General features: G+C 33.7%; 1 protein-coding gene across 5 annotated transcripts in view; it reads right to left on the bottom strand.

The window, feature by feature from the left end:
• CSMD1 (CUB and Sushi multiple domains 1) overlaps positions 1–21,237 on the bottom strand; it is a 1,093,278-nt gene that overhangs the window by 266,593 nt on the left and 805,448 nt on the right. For all 5 annotated transcript variants that reach the window (XM_027640975.1, XM_027640976.1, XM_027640977.1 and 2 more), the window contains one exon: positions 965–1,147. In XM_027640975.1, coding sequence (XP_027496776.1) covers positions 965–1,147 — 183 coding nt within the window. The remainder of the gene's footprint in view (positions 1–964; positions 1,148–21,237) is intronic.

Genomic DNA, 21,237 nt, shown 5'->3' with positions numbered 1-21,237 from the left:
ATATTTCACACCATTGTCAACAGAAACTAATATATCAATCCAATCCAATACAGCACCATGAAGAAAAACAACTTCTCTCTTAAAAGGGAATTGTGGCTGCACCGTCTCCGTGCCCAAGTTTTACACACCTAGACACGTTTCAGCATTTCAAGGCATACAGAGAACTATTCCAGTCCAGAGCAAGTTTGTTCAGCATAAGTCCAGTAAGAACACGGCTTCAAAATACATACATGTCCAAATAGTACACTTAGTACACTGTACTAAGGCTTTTATGGTTTTTAAATCCAGTACTGAATTGCAAGACTCTTTATAAGAAAATTTAAGTGGAGAACTGAAGAGCCTGATATACCTGTGTACTAGAAAGATTTTCTCTATTTTACCATAGAATAACAAAGAAAAGTAAAAAAAACCCAAACCAACCCCCAAAACCCAACCAACAACCCTCTCTATTTGAATCCATCTACAAGTTTAATGACAAATATATTTTATGTTTTAAAACAAAATTCACAAACTTACCTAACCTTTTTTCTATATTGAGTAGTCCTAAATCCCTTATATTAATTTTCATGCTTTTTTAGTATATCACCAAAAAAAACCCCAATCTTTTCTTAGATGTATCTGCAGGCTACTTTGCACTGACAGAATGAAATGTTTGTGTCACAGAGTCCTTTTGGACACTTATATGCTATTAGTAATTGCTCATTTAGAGTCTAATTCAACACACATTTACATTAGGAGTGTTAAGTGGTTCAATTAAATATAAAATGAGGGGAACGAACATTCTAAAACCAGTCCTACATGATGTTCCCCATAAATGAGCTACTGAGCCAACTGAAAAAAAATGTGAATGAAAAAGTCTCCAAGGTATTTTGAAATGTCTTCCTGTTGTTTAGTCACAAATGCTAAGAAAAGCAAGACGCTAAGGTCAGGAAAATAACACAGAAAAAAGTATAATAATTCTTACAAACACAGCTGGGTTTGTTGCCAGACCACTGGTTATTTTGTTGACATGTAATTGTTCTCTCTCCCACCAGTTCAAAAGCTGCTTGGCATTCAAAGGTAAGTGTGTCTCCATGCAGAAAACTGCTGCCAGTCCTCTTTCCATATGATGGAATTCCAGGGTCTCCACAACCTCCTTTCTCAATTTCTGAATATCAAGAAATTCAAATGCAACAATAAGGTAAATATATTTGCAAGCAATTTATATATAAATATCAGAAGTGCTTTCAAAATATTTGGCATTATGCCTTAAACCTGTATTTACAGTTGAAAGTGAATTAAAGGTAGATGCTACGTCTAGAAGCATCTGCCTCAAAGATGACTTAGGATCTAAAGTCTTTTCACAAACTAATAGCTTCCACACCTGCATTGCTGCATTGCTGAAGGTAACAAAATACTCATATTTAACTGCACAATTGCACTGAATTACAGCATATTTGAAGTTAAAATTACAAAGCTATACTCTCCATTCTAACCATGGAGACGTACTGTATGTAGAGAATTTTTCTGACAATGAAGTTCTAGTGCTAAAAAGAATGTCTTAAGTCTCACATCTGCAGTTCCACTTATAAGGTGATTAACAATATGATTAAAAGTATATAATTTACTGATAGAATCAATGAATTTCAGTTGAAACATATTTTAGAATATATTTTAAAAATAAAAATATATTAAAATAGATTTTAAAATATAATAAAAAGAAAACTGAGGAATTATTTCTTAATCTTATACTTCAAATTAGAGCCACATTTTTCCCAGCTGCATTCAGCTTTGCTGAAAATAAATTAACATTTTGGATGATACTTCATAGATATTCTCTAGGAGATCTGCTACTTTAATTATTTTATTTGTAGATCTTGATTCTACATAAACAAGATAGAACTATAAAAACTCAACTCTTATGAAATTTTTTAATAACATGAATATTAGGAAAGGAAATGTTAATATCAATTGCCCGTGATAGCATCATCTTACAAAATACTATACACATGGCTGCCCATGGGAAAATGAAAGTTCCATTTCTTCATAATTAAATTTAAAGCAATTTTTTTTCTAATTAATTTGCCTTTGAGCAGAAAAAAGAACAACAAAACACTTCTGGTACTATAAACTGTGTTCCTACATATGTGATGAAATTATGTAAATCTGATTCAAATGAAAATAAAGTTCTTATTTAAATATTTCACAGTGAATTCCGAGGTATGAAATCTGAACAATTCAAGATAACAAGAAAATTCAACTCACAGAATAGTATTAAATATTAATATAATTTAACATCATTCAAAATGTCCACTGTCAAATATTGTTTAATCTACTAGTCTTAAATCCCGGCAGAAGTGTATATCTTGACAAACCAACTCAAACAAAATTTTAAGATATAGGATGACAGCATTATATGTGAAGTCAATCCACTGTGTTTATACCCTTAAAGTAGTCGTGAACAGATTGTTGACAAGCATGTTTAGAAAGGTATGTCACATATTTCACAACATAACAGGTTACTCATCAGGATAAAAAGAAGTCTAAATTGTTTTCTTGGTAATCTTAAAATCAAACTTCAAAGACAAAATTAGAAATAACTATTTAATCTATAAATTTAAAGCAGTTGCTGAATCAGTTTTTTTTAGAATCATGAAATCATAGAATATCCTGAGTTGAAAAGAATCAACAAGGATCATCAAGTCCATCTCCTGGCCCTGCACATGACAGCCCCAAGACTCACAATCACACCATGTGCCTGAGAGTATTATTCAAACACTTCTCGAACTCTGTCAGGTTTGGTGCTGTGACCACCTCCCTGAGGAGCCTGTTCCAGTGCCCAAACAGTTGGTTGCTGAATATCCAACCTAATCCTCCCCTGACTCAACTTTAGGCCATTCCCTCAGGTTCTGTCACTGGTCACCACAGAGAAGAGATCAGTGCCTGCCCCTCCTCTTCCCCTCACAAGGAAGTTGTCCCTGCAATGAGGTCTCCCCTCCATCTCCTCTTCTCCACATTGAAAAAATCTCATCTGGTTTCTCCTCTAGATATTTCACCATCCTTGTGGCCCTTCTTTGGACAGTCTCCAATAGCATTTATATCCTTTTTATATTAATTGCAATACAGGAGTCAAGGTGAGGCCTCACCAGTGCAGAGAAGAGTGGGACAATCATCTCCCTCCACTGGATGGCGATGCTGTGCTTCATGCACCCATTATTATTTTATTTAAATACTTTGTCTTACCAGAAAGCTGAAGATTTATCCCTTAACTATGGTTTTTTCCCTGGTCTACAGAGGAAGTAACGAAATATCGATAAGGAATGAATTTACTGAAGTAGAAGACATCAGGATGCTTTCTAACTCTCAGGATATTCACCAAGCCATAGGAGAGGAGTATGGATCAGTGAACCAAAATGTTTCAACAGAAATTACCATGAACTAAACTTTCTGTTGTTTTAAAAATTCCTTTTTTCTTGGAAACTGCTACAGTATGTCTTTAGTCAGATACGAGTTCTTAGTGAGGAATGCAAGAATGTAGTATAAACTTTGAAGACTAAGTAAATACTTTGTTATTCTTAATATATAACCCTTCATCCAAGAATGCCCAGTTTTATTTGTGAGGACATATAATCTGGATTTGTAAATATCTTATTTGCAAGCACAAACAAGTAATTACAAATATAAAATCTAATTTCAGATCAACAATGTTAAAAATATTTCTAGCCTTTGAAAAAATAAAGATTTAATAAAGTCTGTCTCATAAGAAACAGTTTAATGATAAATTTTGGGTACTCTCTCAAAAATCATTAGAAGGAATTTTTGAATCAAAGTATTTTCCATTGAAAAGTCAAATAACTCATAAAAATGTCAAAATAAAATATATTAACTTTATTTCTATTTAAACCTTCAGAGTTTGTGATCATTTGTTCAACATAAAAACAATTCAGAAAGCATCACAGATATATAACACTTTTGAGGATGTCTTATTTGCATTTTGACAATAAAAAGCTTGAAAAATTCTATCCAGGTCTAGAAATCTACATTATCACAAACCTTAAACTGAAGACTATATATCCCTAACAGAAATGTACTCTAGTCAAAAATTATTTAGGTTGACAAAAATCACTAATTTAAATTCATAGAGTCATCACAGAATCATAGAATGATTTGGGTTTGAAGGGACCTTAAAGATCATCTACTTCTAACCCCTTTGTCACGGACAGGAGCACTTTCCATAGACCTGGTTCCTCAGAGCTCCATCCTACCTGGTCTTGAACATTCCCAGGCATGGGGTATCAGCTTCTTTGGGCAACCTGTTCCAGTGCCTCATCACCTTCACAGTAAAGAGTTTCTTCCTAATATCTAATCTAAACCTACTCTCTTTTAGTTTAAAGCCATTCTCTTTTGTCCTATCACAAAATGCTGTTGTGAAAAGTCCTTCTGTAGCTCTCTTGTAGGCTCCCTGCAGTTTGTACTGCTTGTATTTGATGATCTTATATGATTTTATGACTCTCTTTAGTTCAAAAGCTACTTTTCCATTACACACATTAACACCCCAAAACTTAGCGAAGACAAAGAGGGGTTTGTATTTATACATGAAGAGTACTCTTTGTTTAGAAGTAGATATAGAGTAGGAGGTATGTAATGATTCCCAAAAATTTTCTGTTCTCTGGGATTTAGCATGGTTTTTCTGGTACTTGTTCAACTTGCACTGATTTGGTCAGTGAAAAAAATTTTTAAATGTCTAAATGTAGATGAGATCCACTGTGCATGTTGGTTAAAGACATGCACCAATTATTCTGTTTCATAAATAACAAAGAGAACATCTTCAGACCAATTCAGTTGAAGTTATGTTGAACTTGCTTTTAGGAAACTCCTATGGGATAGAAAATGTTCTTAAAATGACAAACACGAAAATAAAATCTACGCTAACCTATTTTAGTATGGCAATTAAAGCACTGTTTTTTCAGGATTATTTTGTGTACTCATTCAATGTTGAAATTCTTTTGATCTGAGTTTTTAGAGCTGTGTGAACATCATGATGTTGACACATAAACTCTCAAGCTTAAATTTAAACATCCTCTGGTTACCCAAATATTAACATTGATCTTGTGCAAATATTTTGGCTTTCATGTACTCTGTTTCAGTAGCCTGGGGAAACAGACTTTTCATCTTGTTTGTAAACTAGAAATATTTACTCAGTTTTAGGGAATATTCTTTCCTTAATGTTAGAAGAATAACAAGATTAGATTTCTGACTATAAGATCATATCTCTGAATTTAATCAAAGGCATTTCTGTTGCTGTGTTTTCTTTTAAATGAAGAAATATGGCAATTCTAAAGTGATATTATGCATCTAAATATGTATTATAACCACTATTTGAAAGGTACCATATTGCAATTCAAGTATTTTTTTGATGAAAAGGATTTACATTGCTTTGACTCAGGTATCTAAAGTGTATAATAAAATAATTAATAGATTATAAGATTTTGCACTCTTGAATATATTATTAATGGTGGTAATTTACCTTTTCCCCCCTTGTTACTAGATTGTAAATACACAGGTAAAATTAAATCCTTAGTATTTCTATGTTTTCATTCATACTATCCAATTTTCTAGCTTAGATGATTAGTGAATCATCTAATCACTAAATCTGAATCTGGTTATAACTTTTACCAGAAGAATATAAATAATAATCTCACATTATTAATTCAGATGTATAAATACAATTTAAATTAAATTAGTGTTTTAAACACATGTGGGTTATGCAAAAATCCATTATTTTAAATAAGAGATACATAAACTTCAGTACTTCAAGGTCTATCAGAAAGTTGAAGTCAATACCTCTAAAAACTAAACACATTAATTTGACAACATTTCATAATGATTATCTTAGATATAGTCAAGATAGGTTAAGGGAAGCTGTGAACTGGCACAGGTATACATTTACCCAGAAAAAAAACAAACAAAATATGTAAACTCTTAAATGAGAGGTCAAAGAAATTCACATTTCAAATACAAGAAAACTAATAATTTATTTTATTTCCTCTCATTCCTCATATCTCCCTGCATTAACAGTCATAATACCTGATGCAGTGGAATCTGATTTAAAAACACAAAGAAACCCTTCTACAAAGAAAACCTTTAATACAAAGAGAAGGGATAGAGAGATGCTCAGGATTGCAGAAAAGAACATAAGTAAAAGAGTGATATTATATGCATAATTCCTGCAAAGGAACATAGGAACAACTACTGCAAGAGAAAATGATAAATCAAAACTAATAAAAAAAATATTTCAGATTACACATAATTGGACTGTAAAAGTGGCTATTAAAGTTAAAATGAGGTTGATCTAAAGCTAAAAAGAGGGTGGCCTTACAAGATAATTTTATAGATGATCACAATTTTATCATTATTCCAGTAAATTTCTCCAAAGAAATTTTACAATGCAATTTATTATCAGTCTCCAACTATAAAAAGAGAAGGCCTCCTTCACAGATCATATAGTTCCCAGCAGCATTCTAAGAGATTCTCACATTTTTTCTGAAATGTTTTGTCCTTGCTGTTATCAAGAAGACTACAGATCATATCCAGTTGATTAATTTTTGCTGCTTCTACCTTATTGCATTTTGTATCGATATTAAAAACAAACATGACCTTAGAATCAGATAGACGGGAAAAACAACATGAAAAACTTTAATAGGAGGTCCATTTAAGCTGACAATTCACTGTCATAGCATAGGGGTGGCTTGCTGGTAATAACATCATATTTTATCATCTCTTATAATACAAAAATCCCTGAAAGCAGTAAAATAATTAAAGCAGAAAACAAATCAGACCTTTACAACAAGTATATTCTTTAAATATAATGTTTACTGCATACTTAAATATTTTATTACATAATGCAGAAAAATGAAATGTTGGCTGTTTACAATCAATTTTACATGTTCTGGGTAAATGCAGACCAAATCTGAACAGGGATGAGGAAGAAGGTTTTTCTTATTTGTTGAAGAAAAAAATGTATGATACCTACTGACCAGTAATGATACAGCAGATGAAATTCATTGTCAATTACTGTAGAAAAACAAATCTGGGAAAAAAAATTATGAGTTTGCAGGCACAATGATAGGTTCTGACTTGACAGTTAGGACTCGGGAACAGGAACTCTGGTATACTAAAGGTAATTCTATGAAACTGTAAGCTACTGAAAATGTTAAGAATTGCTGGCAAAGGAACAGTGAACAAAACAGATAATAGTACTCTGACATCACACAAAAACCTATTTCATTTGAATGTTAAAATTTCTATGTAGTTCTGCTCCTCCATTTATAAAAGGAAATATTAGAACTAGGGGAGGAAAACAAAAGAACAAAGTTACTGAGGGATTGAAGATTAATTGAATAGACTCCAAATCTCTTTTTTGGGGGGTGAAATATATGTGTTCAAAAAGTGATTGAACATGAAAGCAAATCTTATTGAGAGGCAAAGAAATACTTGAGGTATGTATCACTGGAAACAGAGAAAGTACTAAGATTATCTCTGTCTTCTGATTTATCACTCTGTAATTCACCATTTCCTCCAAAATCTATTTTTGTCAGGTATCAACATGCTATTGGCTTTTCGTCTCACTGTAGATTTTTATCCTATTGTTTTGTGATAAGGAACAGGATACTGTTCAAATTGCAGTGTTCACCTTGTTTTACTAGAGTAGAGTCTGTCTGAACAAAAGGTTGAGCAGTGCCTTGAACAAAAGTTAGCACAAAATTATCCTGTGGAAACTAAGTTAGCAGGTTATCATGGAAAATAGGAAGTACAGGAAAAATTAAGTGCAGATACCTCAGAAATTATCAGAATAACATAAGGATGAATATCGGGAAAAGGTGAATCATGGAATGAGGCAAAAGGCAACAACAGAACTTGTAGAACTAAATTGTTGCAATTAGAATGAAGAGGAAGAAAAATAGCAGAAAAGGAGAATTAAGAACACTTTCACTTTTCTAGAAAAAAAAATCTTATCTAGATAATGTAAGTTTAAATAAAATTAAGTGAAGGGCAGAATAGGAAGAGAACAGTTTAAGGACCATTTAGAAAATGTAGACACATTTAAAGGAACAGGGCCTAATTAAGTTCGCATTTAACTCCTTAAACTGAAGCAGTTGATGAACTATTTGCAATTATCTACAAGAAATTCTGGAGAACAAGGGAGGTCTCAGATGACTGGGCAAGGTCACATGTAATAACTGTCTCAAAAACCGGAGAAAAGAGGACTCAAGGAATTACACAAATACCTATGTATGTAATTTGTCCTCTCAGACTAGGAAAATTATATGTTTTATCTTCCTTTACAATGGAATATCCTTGGACATCTTTACCTAAAATTATCCTAAGTCCTGACAAGAAAAGCACGGTAGTTGTCCAGAAAAGAAAACCAATGATCTATCAACATTTTTAAAGTACAAGCAAATCCTGTGTAATAGGATTGTAAAACCAACACTGATCCTAAGCAAAGTAATGGAACAGACAACACAAGAGTCTATTTCAAAAGGGTTAAAAGACAAAAATAAAATTACAACCAGTTAACATTGTTTTATGGAAAATTGGCCATGTCATACAAACAATATGATTTTCAGATTATAAACTCAGTTGACACAATATATTTGGACTTCTTTCAACCATTTAAATTAGTAACACATGGCATGCTAATTAAGAATTGGCATGATAGAAAATTAATTTTCCGCACATTAAATGGATTGAAATTATATAATTATAGTATTTCAAAGCATAAATGCAAATAAAGAACTATTGTTAGGCAATAGAACAGCTTCAATTAGCTTAATATATATTATTTGAGCCCAATCCTAACAATTTGTTACACAAATATTACAGCAAACTAGGTAAATGATATTGCTACAGCATTTTTAATATGCTGTAGCCCTGTGACATATAGGTGTGTATGTCTTCTTGTGCATAAGTTTCCGCGTAAGTACTGCTTTTTCTCATACTCTTACAGAAAACAAAACAATACCAAAAAAAAATAATTTAAAAAAAATTTCAAGCCTATGGCATCTGAGAATTTTGTAAAATAAAATTGTAGGAGCTTCAAGATCGGTATGCTTCTAATGCAGGTTATAGAAGCGGTAAGCATTCAGATAAAAAATGTTAGCTTTGGAAGCTATCCATGGATAAGGCTAAAGAGGGAGAAAGATCCTTGTAGTAGTATTTGGAATGGGAAAGGTGATTACACTGCAATCAAATGTACTGTGTGTGCAGTATCGACATCTAAATAACTTATTTTTACTTTATTATATTTCAATAAAGGAACAAGAAGGAGGAAGTACTGTTCAAAAAATATTCTTCTGAAAGGAAAAAGAAAAAAAAGGAAAATAAAAGAGAAAACATCTTTATGTTCTATGTTCCTATACTCTGCTCTTGCAGGACAAATTCTGCACTCCAGTGTTGGTATCAGTCCAGCAACTTTTAGTGGTTTTTGGGGATGCACAATTTCCCCAAGACCTCAGAGTTTCTCACTTTGATCACCTTTGAGACTTTATTGTATGTGCACCTGTCTCAGTTTGGAGAGACTGGAATGTTTGCTAAAGAGGATGAGTAATGAGGTAGACCAAACTCCTCTCTCTCAGCAATTGTAAATCCAAAATTAAGGGGCTCTAATTGGGGAAGTATGGAAAAAAGAAGAAATAATAATCCTTTATTAAAAGATATATGGTATACTGGCAAGAACAGTAACAGAACACAAAAACCCCCCAACTAGACAATAGTCCTGTACCCAAAAAGTCCCCTTCAAATAAAAGAAAGAGCCGTACTTGTCTGTCCTTCAGTGTGGTTCTAATCACGGTCGGCAGGGAGCGCTGTTGGATCACTGGAGGTGCAGAGCCTGCAGTACTCTGTCGTGGCCTGCAGGGAGCACTGTTTGGCTCTGACAGTCACCACGCGGAGGGTCTTGGGGGGGTGTCTCAGATAGCGGGAGAAGCCAAAAAAATGGGGACCCTTCCCCCAATGGAAGAAGAGGAAAAGAAAAACAGTCCACCCCCAGGGAACTCACTGTTGTTCTCGGATGACGGTATTTCAAGGCTCCTCCCTTTCTCCCAGTGAACACAAAACTCTCCGATGAAAACACAGCAGGTTCAGGTTGGAGGCAAGGGCAGCTTGCAAGCCAGCCGAGGCCAGTGGTCAGGGTTGACCAGGTCGGGAGCCAGAAAAACCGACCTCAAGGCTTTTTCTCCAAAATGCCTGCACACAGACTCCATCTCCATTCCAGAGAGAGACTCAAAAACTGTCTTCTCCTTTGTGAGGAGGACCAGCTACCAAATCCAAACTTCTCCCCCCTCACTTCAGTCTTCATGTGATGGGCCATCAGTTAGGAATGGGGCTCTGCCGGCTAGATCTTTTGTAAAGCTAATCGCCCCCCCTTCTCCCTTCCCATTCAAACTCCATCTTTTTTACAGTGGAGTAGGGGAAGAAAAAATTCCCCTCTTGGATTTATAACCTATAACAGCACTCTTTCCATCTACAGAGAACTTCCTGCTATTCTTATCTGTATCTTGTAGGATCACAATTTTTTTGCCGTGCCTCTTTCCTTATTGGCTCAGTCCCCTTGGCCACCTGAGAGTTCTGGTATGTGATTAAGGAAGATACACTTTCTTTCTCTTTCCAAAGTTACTGACATGACTAAGGCTTTAACAACAAGACTTTTTCCTCCCTAATTTAATACACTTTCTGAGGAACATAAGCTAACACAAAAGTACTCTGCAGACAAATACAGGAAGTCTCACATCTTAGAATTCAATCTGGAAGCTATTTCATATAAACATACCAAAACAGTGCACACCTACCTGTACATGTAAATATTTGGTAGGGATATTATACATATAAGAAAGAAAAAAACATGCAAATAAAATTCATGTGGACTTTTCAGTGAGAGCAATCAAACTCCTGAAATTTCACAGAAGCATGTTAGAGAGTTTACATGAGCATTAACTGTCTATTTGACTTTGAATACATAGACTGACTTCTCAGTATTAAAATTCCATTCATCATCTTGGTTTTCCACCTACTCATCCAGAAGAAAAAGAAAGGACAGGATGAGTTATGATGGGGATTCAACAGTGTTGGGGTTTTTTTGATGAAAAAAACCCTCCCTCTAAGTATTGCTAATCTGTGGAAGTTAACTGCACAAACCTATTTTAGAAGATCCATTTTCTAGTAGATGTCATCAGTTTTTCATTATTAGAATAAAACTGAGTTTTCAGAAGTGTCTAGATGCAAAAGAGAGCATGCAAGCACACACAGTACTAAAATATTGTCACAGCTTTTCATTAACCTCATTCAGCAACCCTCACATATAATAACGCGTCTGAATGGATTTTATTTTTACATGCTATCATATATATTATAAGAAATTAAATGCACGAAATCTAAAATTTGTTCTTGATAATGTTTTTGATTAGGAACTATTGTTTTTCTCAAACTTCATAACAATATAAATATTTCATCTGAAATATTTCATCTGAATAACCATAACCACCTTTAATCTAAATTGCTAATAAAGCAGGAGAACAATTTAAAAAGGTTGCTCTGGAGGATATGCTGACTTTGTAACAGGTGGAGGTGTTCGTATGTCAAATCAATTTCAGTCAAAGTGTGAAATTAATGTCTGCATATGAGCTGAATAGATAAATCACCCTGTTGGTGAAAGGAATTGGGAAAGAAAAAAAGTATTGAAGAACTTTGAAGAATTCTTTACTGAAATAAATCAGTTCTACAGAGGATGTTACTAATAGACATCTGTATGTGTTGAAATTAAAATCTTCAACTGTTGCTTAATATTTCCCATAGATTTTACTTTAGTAACAGTTGTCAGTAGTAATAGTGTTTTGAAAATATTTGAGGTTTAAATATAATACTCCATTTGAAATCAAGTGACATCAGGAATTATTTCCATTTGACGCTTAGTAATCAACCACGACATTAAAAAAAATTCAATAAATGCTATAATGAAGGCACAAATTTTGCAGATACTGTTTAATGACCCAAACCTGACCATCTTTTTTTCTTTTCATGGTATAACTACTAGAAAAAAAGATACCAACAGGTACCAAAATCCTTAAAGCTCTAATTGATTTTAATTAGATGATACTAGGAATCTAGTTTAGCTTAAAAAGATAGAAAAATGCATATGAACAAGAAATTCCAGATCTTAAAAAAATTATAACAGCTAAAATGAATCTACTATATAAAAATACCATTATATGTATTGTACAAAACTCCAGTAGAGCATTTCTAAGGCACCAGTTTTACTAAGTAAATTTACACACTTTACTGGGAATTAGCAGGGGTGGAGGTGGTCTACAGTGACCTGGAGAATAATCAGGACTCCAAGGATTTTGATGAAATCCAGTGCAGGTGAAAGCTCGTATGGAGCGCACTGATGTCATACACCAACACCCTGGTGTTAAAGGACTGGGCAAACACTGAGGCATCAATTGTGTATATCCTGGTCTGCCAGCTCCAGCAATTCAAAGAGAATCTCTCCCCTTCTCCTCAGCCCTATGGGCTTGCACCTCAGCTGTGAAAACACTGTCCCACCAGGTCTGGCCTCTCAAAGGAAATGTGGAGAATCTCTCTCCTTCCTTGTCCCTACCAGGCTTAAACACAACACACATGTACACACAGACTTTTCCCTAACTAGGAAGAGAGAGAGACACAACTAAGGACACTAAAGTCACGTGGACAAGTAGAAGTACTTGCTCAAGTGTACCACTGCCCTCAGACTGCTGCAGTTTAATCTTCCTCAGAGGATTTGCATTCTTCTTTCAAAGATTAAGCTGCAGTTATGAAAGGAAATGTCACTGAAGGAGAATCCTCGCATAGATTACTTAGCTAAATCTGTATTTTAAGTTTATTGTACTTTGTTAATTTTAACATTCCTGAACATCTCCATGCAGATGTAACAGACATTTTCAGAAAATAAAGGTAACTCCTATTCCCAGGGTTTTATCACTGCCTTTGATCAAAAGAACACCAGTTTTTATAACTGGGTGTATCTTAAAAACCAGAACATGATATTTTTATAATATAACACTAAATATAAGTTAAGCAAAACTCACTGAATTCATTTTGTGGTATGCAATGTATTCTAATACATATAAAAGAAAGCCACAATATGAAAAAAAATGAGTAAATTTTGAAGTGAGAGATTATTCAGATTCTTTGAAATTATACTAATACGTGAAATGCACTTTATATATCTATAAATGCACATATATATATATATATATATATATATTTAAATGGCTACCATAAAGTCTTAACTGGAAGCAGGATTTTATGTACAGTGTTTTAAGGTCACCTTAGTTTTTTCCTCAGCTTGTATTTAATATTTTATTTATCGAATTACCTTGTGTTGTTTCATAAAAAGATCTGTTAATATGTCGATATTGTGCATATATATGCACAGAAAATTCTGTGAGAGTTAAAGTTTGACTCAAAAAAGTTTGCTTCAAAAAAAATTACAATAATATTACATTTTGTCTTAGAGAAGCAAATTAAATATTTATCAAGACTATTAAAACAATGTTTCTTCAAAGTTTATTGACTTTAGGGATAACTTATCAGTTCTCACAGCTTATTCACACATTTCTCTAGACAGATATACTTAAAAAAGTCATCAATATTAGAATTTTTTGACTTGGTAGTGTTAGCAGACTCTAACACTAGACTGTTGTGTCTAACAGTGTTAACTGTTAGACTCAACAATATTAAGGGTAATTTCCAAACTAAATGTTTCTAGGACTCCATCAATACAGCCCAAGGTATGTCAGCCATCATATCATTTAATTAATTTTTTTATTACTGTTGCAAAAAGGTTGGCTACTTAAAATGACATAGACAGGAAAATAAAGCTTAAACTAAGTGACAGCACTGGTGAGGCAATATGAACAACTGACTTATTGCTCATTTAAAATCAAGTATTTGATTTTTAAAACCATACTGTGGATGTCATGCATCAAAAGGCTCCAAAACTAAAGGGTAATATAATTCTCATGATTTGATCTTTGTAGCAAAAAATATAGAAAACTGGCACAAAATTAAAATACTTTGATAAGAATTTATCATAGTCTTATTAAAAAGAAAAAATCATAACATCTATCTGTTGCTTACTAACTGTGGTGCATTTTTCTGTCTGACCATCATTTGCAGAAAACTTACAAATGAATGGAGGATGTTTAAGAATGTCAATCAATCTCAGCCATAGATATTAGAAGGAGATTTTGAGTACGTCACCACTTTGTGAATTAAATAAAGCAAATTACTAAAATAGAATTATTTTGGCTTAAAGAGTGAAAGGACTATCTTCTAAGTTAATGTCAGTGGAAAATTAAGTTCATGGTGCATACACTGTGGTGTTTTCTATATTAAAAAAAAAAAAAAACAGGAGAAAGTTTTAACTGGTAAAAGAACCAAATAGCTTTAACATATGAAAATATTCACATAAAACATGATACATATTTATTGTCTATCCTCGAAAAGCACACACTTGTATAATGCCTGAATTATAATACACAGGAACAAAATACAAAAAGAAAACCTAATATACATGAAATAGATGAAAGAAAGAGAAAAGCTTAGAGCAAAATCAGAAACTCAAAGTTTTCATTGAATGACTTATGAGTTGTTTTCTTTCCAAACATTACACCATACATAATGATTTTGCTGTGTGCACATCCAATTGAGTCCTAAAAAATCATAATTTCTATAATCTCTTTCAGCACAGGTTTTATCAAATCTCCAAGCAGTAACAAAGTTTTATATCAATACCGGTAGTGCAATCACTTTTATAAGGTAGTTGTGTGTTTGTAAAAAAACTGCACTGATGTAAGGTTTACTGATTACTGTAGCTGTATGCAAAAAGACATTTATCTGAGCATCTGAAATATGTTTTTGAAAGTATTTTTTCTACTAGTCTCATGAGGAAAGAAGAATCATATTCCACACAATCATAATGATGAGCTTAAAGTTTAACCATTTTCAGCTGCATGCAGGGGCTGATATACTTCCTGACGTCTCCAGGAATTCTTAATAACTTCAAATTATATAAAATGTTAGGATTATATCACTGAGTCACCAGATTTCTTTTATAACACTTTTATGAACTAAAGAATAGGTTAGTGAAATAATCTAATTAGTTTATATAACTACATAAAGGCAGGAATAAAAAAAATGAGTTCTAAACAGGTCAAAAAACAGATGTTGTTATACTGGTTATCAAGAAGTCTGGAAGTCAAAACATTAAATATATTAATTAGACTGACAGGTCTACAGGGTTGAATGGGAGAAAAATCTCAAGCATAATAAAATTCTAAAATGTTCACATCTAAAAGTTCAAGCTGACTGTCAGCTGCTTTTGTGTCAGTGTGATATAGTGGACAGGGCCACAAGCAAGGAAGAGACCAGGGGGTCCTGGTCAGTGGCAGTGCTGTGGCAGCCAGGAGGGTCAATCATGTGCTGGGGAGGCATCAGGCACAGCATCACTAGCCGGTAGAAGGAGGGGATTATCCTGCTCTGCTCTGCACTGGGGCAGCCTCACCTTGAATATTGTGTGCAGGTTTGGGCACTGCAATACAAAAAAGAAATTAAACTGTTAGAGAGTGTCCAAAGGAGGGCAATGAAGATGGTGAAGGGCCTGGAGGAGAAGCCTTAAGAGTAGTGACTGAAGTCACTTATCTGTTCAGCCTGGAGGAGACTGAGATCTTATCACACACTACAACTTCCTTATGAGGGGAAGAGGAGGGACAGGCACTGATCTCTTCTCTGTGGTGACCAGCGACCGGACACAAGGGAATGGTCTGAAGTTGTGTCAGCAGAGGTTTAGGTTGGATATTAGAAAAAGTTTCTTCACCCAGTGGGTGGTTGGGCGCTGGAACAAGCTCTTCAGAGAAGTGGTCACAGGATCAAGCCTGACAGATTTTGAGAAACATTTGGATCATACGCTCAGGCACATGGTGTCACTCTTGGGGATGACCCTGTGCAGGGTTAAGGGTTGGACTTGATGATCTTTGTGGTTCCCTTCCAAGTCAGCATATTGAGTGATTGTGTGATTCTGTGAAGCAGTCTGGTGATCAGTTGTCTGTACTATCCACCTTGGACTTAAAAGCCATAAAGAACCTATTTTTAGATATGGCACACTCATAACATGAGTGGAATAAGACAAACTCAGGTACATTATTCACCTCATCAATCCTCTTTTTTGGCTGCAACTGCGACTTAACATGACTGTTTGATATTGTTACAAGGCCTAAAGTCATATTATCATGCTACATTATGCTGACCTGGATATGCATGGCAATGACTATGTCTAACTCATCCATCTAAGAGGTAAATGTATGCTTCAATCAATATTAAGAAATGGCATAAACCAAATTTTTTTGTTGATTCAAATCTGCCCAAAATATTGCATCTGATCACATATGCTGGGCAAGTTTGGGCATGAATGGCTCACTTATGGTCAAAATAAAATCAAAATGCAGCCCAAGCAGAAAACTAACTGGGGGGAGGGGGAGGGAAAGTGCACGAATAAAGAATTACTTTAATCACTAACTGTTTACCCATTTTATTTGAAAAAGTTCCTGCCTGAGGCCATGACCAGCACTGAATTGCAAAACAAACTTGCTTGTAAAAGTATGGTCTTAGAATGTCATTGGTAGAAACATACTTTTTTGGTGTTACAAGACCAACCTGTGATCTCAAAGTGGTGGTATGCTGATATTAATTTTCTTTTTGTCACTTTATGCATGTTATATCTATTAAATGTATGTGTCATGTTGTTCTTTATATATATACTACCCAAAACTGTCAGATTTGAGAGTGATTGCATGGCAGGACTGGTATTTAGGTTAGAGGTTAAAAAAAATTATTTTAGTAAATAGTTTATTCATTCAAAACCAGTACTTTTGGTGAACCTAAACCAATTTAATCAGAGTGCTTAGAAGATACCATGCTCTGTTCTAATGCATATTTAAAATTTATTCAGACTGAAGCAACTTCAACAGGGGAGATTGGCAACAATCTTCAAAATAACCATCAGCAAGTTCACATTATTCTTTCAGGAGATGACATACATATATGTCCTTTGTGTGGAAAAATACACTGAGGTCTTTCATAACCTTACTAAATACCCAGGTAAAAGGAAAAATTATATTAGAAATAACTGGAACTTACAGTCCATTTTCTTAATTCCTTTACTTTCTAAATAGGTCTATTGCAAAAATTCTGAAAGCTGTCTTAACAATGGTCTAAATACTGTATTTTTTACTCTAAATAAGTTTCCTTCTCATTTCTTTTGGTTGAAAAATCTATTTTTAAAGTAGCACTCTATACACAAGTATTCACTTAGAAATGTTAGTGGTTTTTATCATGAAATCTCAGCTGTGAAACACATAATGTAATTTTGTTTTCTTTGTCTTTAGTTTATGAAAACCTGTGGAGTAACACCTGGGCTTCTTGGCTTCAGTAAGAAAATTGTCATAGATTATAATGAGAAGAAGATTTCAATATAGATCCTTTGATACACTTAGGTGTGGTATTACAATATATCTCGTTCTTCAAGGACAGAAGAATTTAAATTTCTGGCCTTTTCACAGAAAAGATGCTTTCAGAGGATTCTTTCAGAAATGTATTAAACCATTCTGTTAAGATATCTGGGATCTATAACAAAGAATGAGGGACCTTCAGATATGGTCTATAAAATAACTTTTTAAAGAAAAAGTAACCACAGGTGCAGATTAATCTTCAGGATTGCTTGGGTTTTTTTATGGGTTAATAACTTTCTGTTATAGCAATAATACTATGGTTCTAATATGGTTTAGAAAGTTTAGCATCAAAGCCAAGGTTTCTTGTAGTGTCTTGCATTTTACTTATTAGTAATTCAAGTGCATTATTATACAATGCAATACATATAGGTAATGCTTAAATTATTTTTGTGTTTATAATACATGACTGGCAGAAAAAATATCAAGGTAACTATTGTATTTTCTAACATAGTAGCTGTTTGTCAGATTTCTTGAGTTAACAAACTAATAACACTAATATTACACTCTATGTTTCCATAACTCACCTTCCACTGCACACCGTGATAGAGGTACAGTGTTATCCTTCTCTATTCCAAACTGTTTCTAGTAACTACCTCTTGAAGATGTATTAATGAAATCTTTCTTGTGATCCAACTTTTGGAGAACTGCACTGTACAGTCTAAGAAGCCTGATTAATTAAGCAGACTACAGAATTTTCTTAAGGTAAATATCAACTGTATTCAAAATCAAGAAATTTGAGTAGTGAGAATACAGATAGCCCTACATATTTCTGACATTAACATGTTTCTGAAGATGAGACAAAGAAGAGGTATAAGAATATGGAAGAATTACTCCTCCCTTAATCCCTTAGGTAAACTGTAAACAGGATTAAATTTACTATTCAAGCATGAAATCTCTCATGCATATCAGTTCATTTGCAGGCATCATTTCATGCCATATTATGTGGACATACTAATAATGTAGGGTAGGTGAATTGTATCATTACAATGCTTCTCTAAAAATTAATGTGAGATGAATTCAGATAAAGCAACAATTTTCTATAAACTATGACACTATTTAAATAGTAATATAAACAAATATCTTACTGTAATAGATAAAAAGCCAAGATTCAGTTGGTCAGTTGTAAAATATTGCCCAAGATGCTGAGGAATCATGTTCTAATCCTGAGTAAACTCAGACTTTATGGTAAAAAAAAGATCGAAATAAGAATGTCCTTTACTTTGTCTCTATAGAACACACATAACTCATCAAAGTCTACAGTTTACCTTCTTTTTAGCTAGCTGCTATCACAAAGACAGTGTCCTCAAGGTTATATGTCGCAGACCATTAACTTTCTCACAATTAAAATGAAATTCTATTTTTAGACAGGTTCTTTGACTGCTAAACAAAGGGGAAGAAGAATCATTGAGGCATCTTGTGACAGAATAGAGATTTAAACTTCACAGTTATCCTAAAGCAGGAGGTATATTTAGAGTGCAGATGGATAAAAGTTTTGCCAACAATAAAAGATGAGAAAATTCTAATAAAACTAATAAGAGCATTGAGATGAAAGAAAAAAGTTATAGTTCACCTTTGTATTAAGACGTTTACTATATTTCTAAGATTGTAAACATTTCATACTTTACAATTCTGAAATTAACTACCAAAACTTAAAAAAACCCCCACAAAATAACTCACACCTTGTTGTAAGACAAGACTGAAAGTCAGATTCTAACTGTCAAATGATAAACATATACTTCATAAGAGAGATCCCACCGCTAATGCAAAATTCATAGTGTATACTTCGGGTCAGAAAGTCCTCAGAAGTAAGAGGCTGAACTTCACAAATAAAATCTTTGTTAGACAAATACAGAAATGAGAACAGCTGAATTCATATTAGAAATACCAGAAAGAAATTATGATGAGAAGTTCATAATTTTGGTTTGAGGAAATAAAGTGTCAGATACACAACTTGTGCCAATACTCTCCACTATATAATCACTGTTTCCACTTCATGTAGTTCACAAATGGATTCTATAAAGGCAATATATTGTCTTAATAAACACGGACCCTAGAAATGACACAAGTACAAAGACGAAACCATCAAAGAAGGGGTGAGAAGAAATAGGATTAATTTGGACAGAGTTGTTATTGTCCTCAGGCAATACAACACACTTGAGCTCTGTAACTATAAAGGCTGAATATGTGGCACCACATCTTAAGATTTCTTAATATCTTAGCCATAGAAATACTACAGCCCTGCGTAGACTTTTTCACTCATAGCTCTGCAACATCCCACTTAAGTAATTATGATAGTGTTTCAAGAGCCTCTGTGATTTTTCTTACTTTTCTCATATAGTTATCATCATGGCCATGGACCTGTAAACATCAGCAGTTTTGCTGTGGAGGATTCTCATCAGAAGTGATTGCCACCCTCATGAGAATCACCCCTTGTTTCTCCTTCCTTCCTTTCCCCTTTTTCCTTCTTGTTTTGTTGATTTCAGTTCATGTTAAAGAAAACCAAAATAAGGTTCATAAAAAAGTAGATATTAATAAATTAAGCAATAAATAATTTAAATAATAAATATTATCCAACAATATACGCACACAGAAACTTAACCTATGAATGTACACTTGATCTAATTAGCATGCTCCAATCAATATCATGAGTGGGAATAACCAGTGGTTCAGCTGGAATGAGTCCTGAAGAAAAATATACAGTTCTAGGGGAAAATTATGGTGGAAATATAATCCTAAACACTGCCATTATCACCACCTGCTTCAATGGAGGGACCACTAGTAGAAGAACATTGGTGTTTCCTGGCTGAACACTGGGAAACATTTTCCCTTCCTCTTCCTTTCAATGTTCACAACATGCCACCAGTCACAGACACCACTCGTAAAAACCTGGTCAGACCAGCCTGTTTTAATGTCCTTAGTCCAATAAATGTATAGGTTGCTAAATTTGAAGTTAAGATCCAAAAAACTTTTCAGTCTTTATTTTGCGTGGTTTGGTGTTGAAATAGTTAGGATTTTCAAGTGAAATTTGGTCTTTCATCATGAAATTTTGGTGTTTCATCAGAAATAAAGTGTTTCATCTACAAGTGAAATTAAACACTTAGAAAGGGTGCTTCAGTTTCTGGAAAATGTTTAAAGAAAACTCCCACTCTTCTAATTAAGTTACTTTTAGTTATTGAACAGTGAACAGTCTCTCAATGTTTTGCAACATATTTTGTAAGAAAACAATTTTGAAAAAATTATTATCAAGTAATTTTCATCATTTGTGCCCATACCGAACTACTGAAAATAGTATTAAGTGATTTCCCTTATCCTTAAGGTGAACTAATTAAACATGGAAATTAACCAAAAATTATACCATATGTTAAAAAGCAACAGTTCTTTCTATCTGCAGGTCTATGCAATGTATTAAAATGGAAATTATCAATACATGTATATGTACTAACAGATATGTATTTTTAAATAGGGTGGATCAACTTCAGAAAGTATTAAACTGCAGCACATAGTCAAAATAATTAAAGATGTTTATGTTGCAAAACTTCTCATCTCTTTGAGACAGAAGTAACATAAATGAGGCTAGGGTAATTTGGATCATTCTTTTTTAGTTAAATTTCCACAATCTTATACATCTTCTTAATTTCCACAGTCATATGCA

Source organism: Corapipo altera, unplaced genomic scaffold (assembly GCF_003945725.1).
Source record: "Corapipo altera isolate COAL_440 unplaced genomic scaffold, ASM394572v1 46, whole genome shotgun sequence".
Lineage (NCBI taxonomy): Eukaryota > Metazoa > Chordata > Aves > Passeriformes > Pipridae > Corapipo > Corapipo altera.
This window is presented reverse-complemented; position numbering and strand designations above follow the sequence as displayed.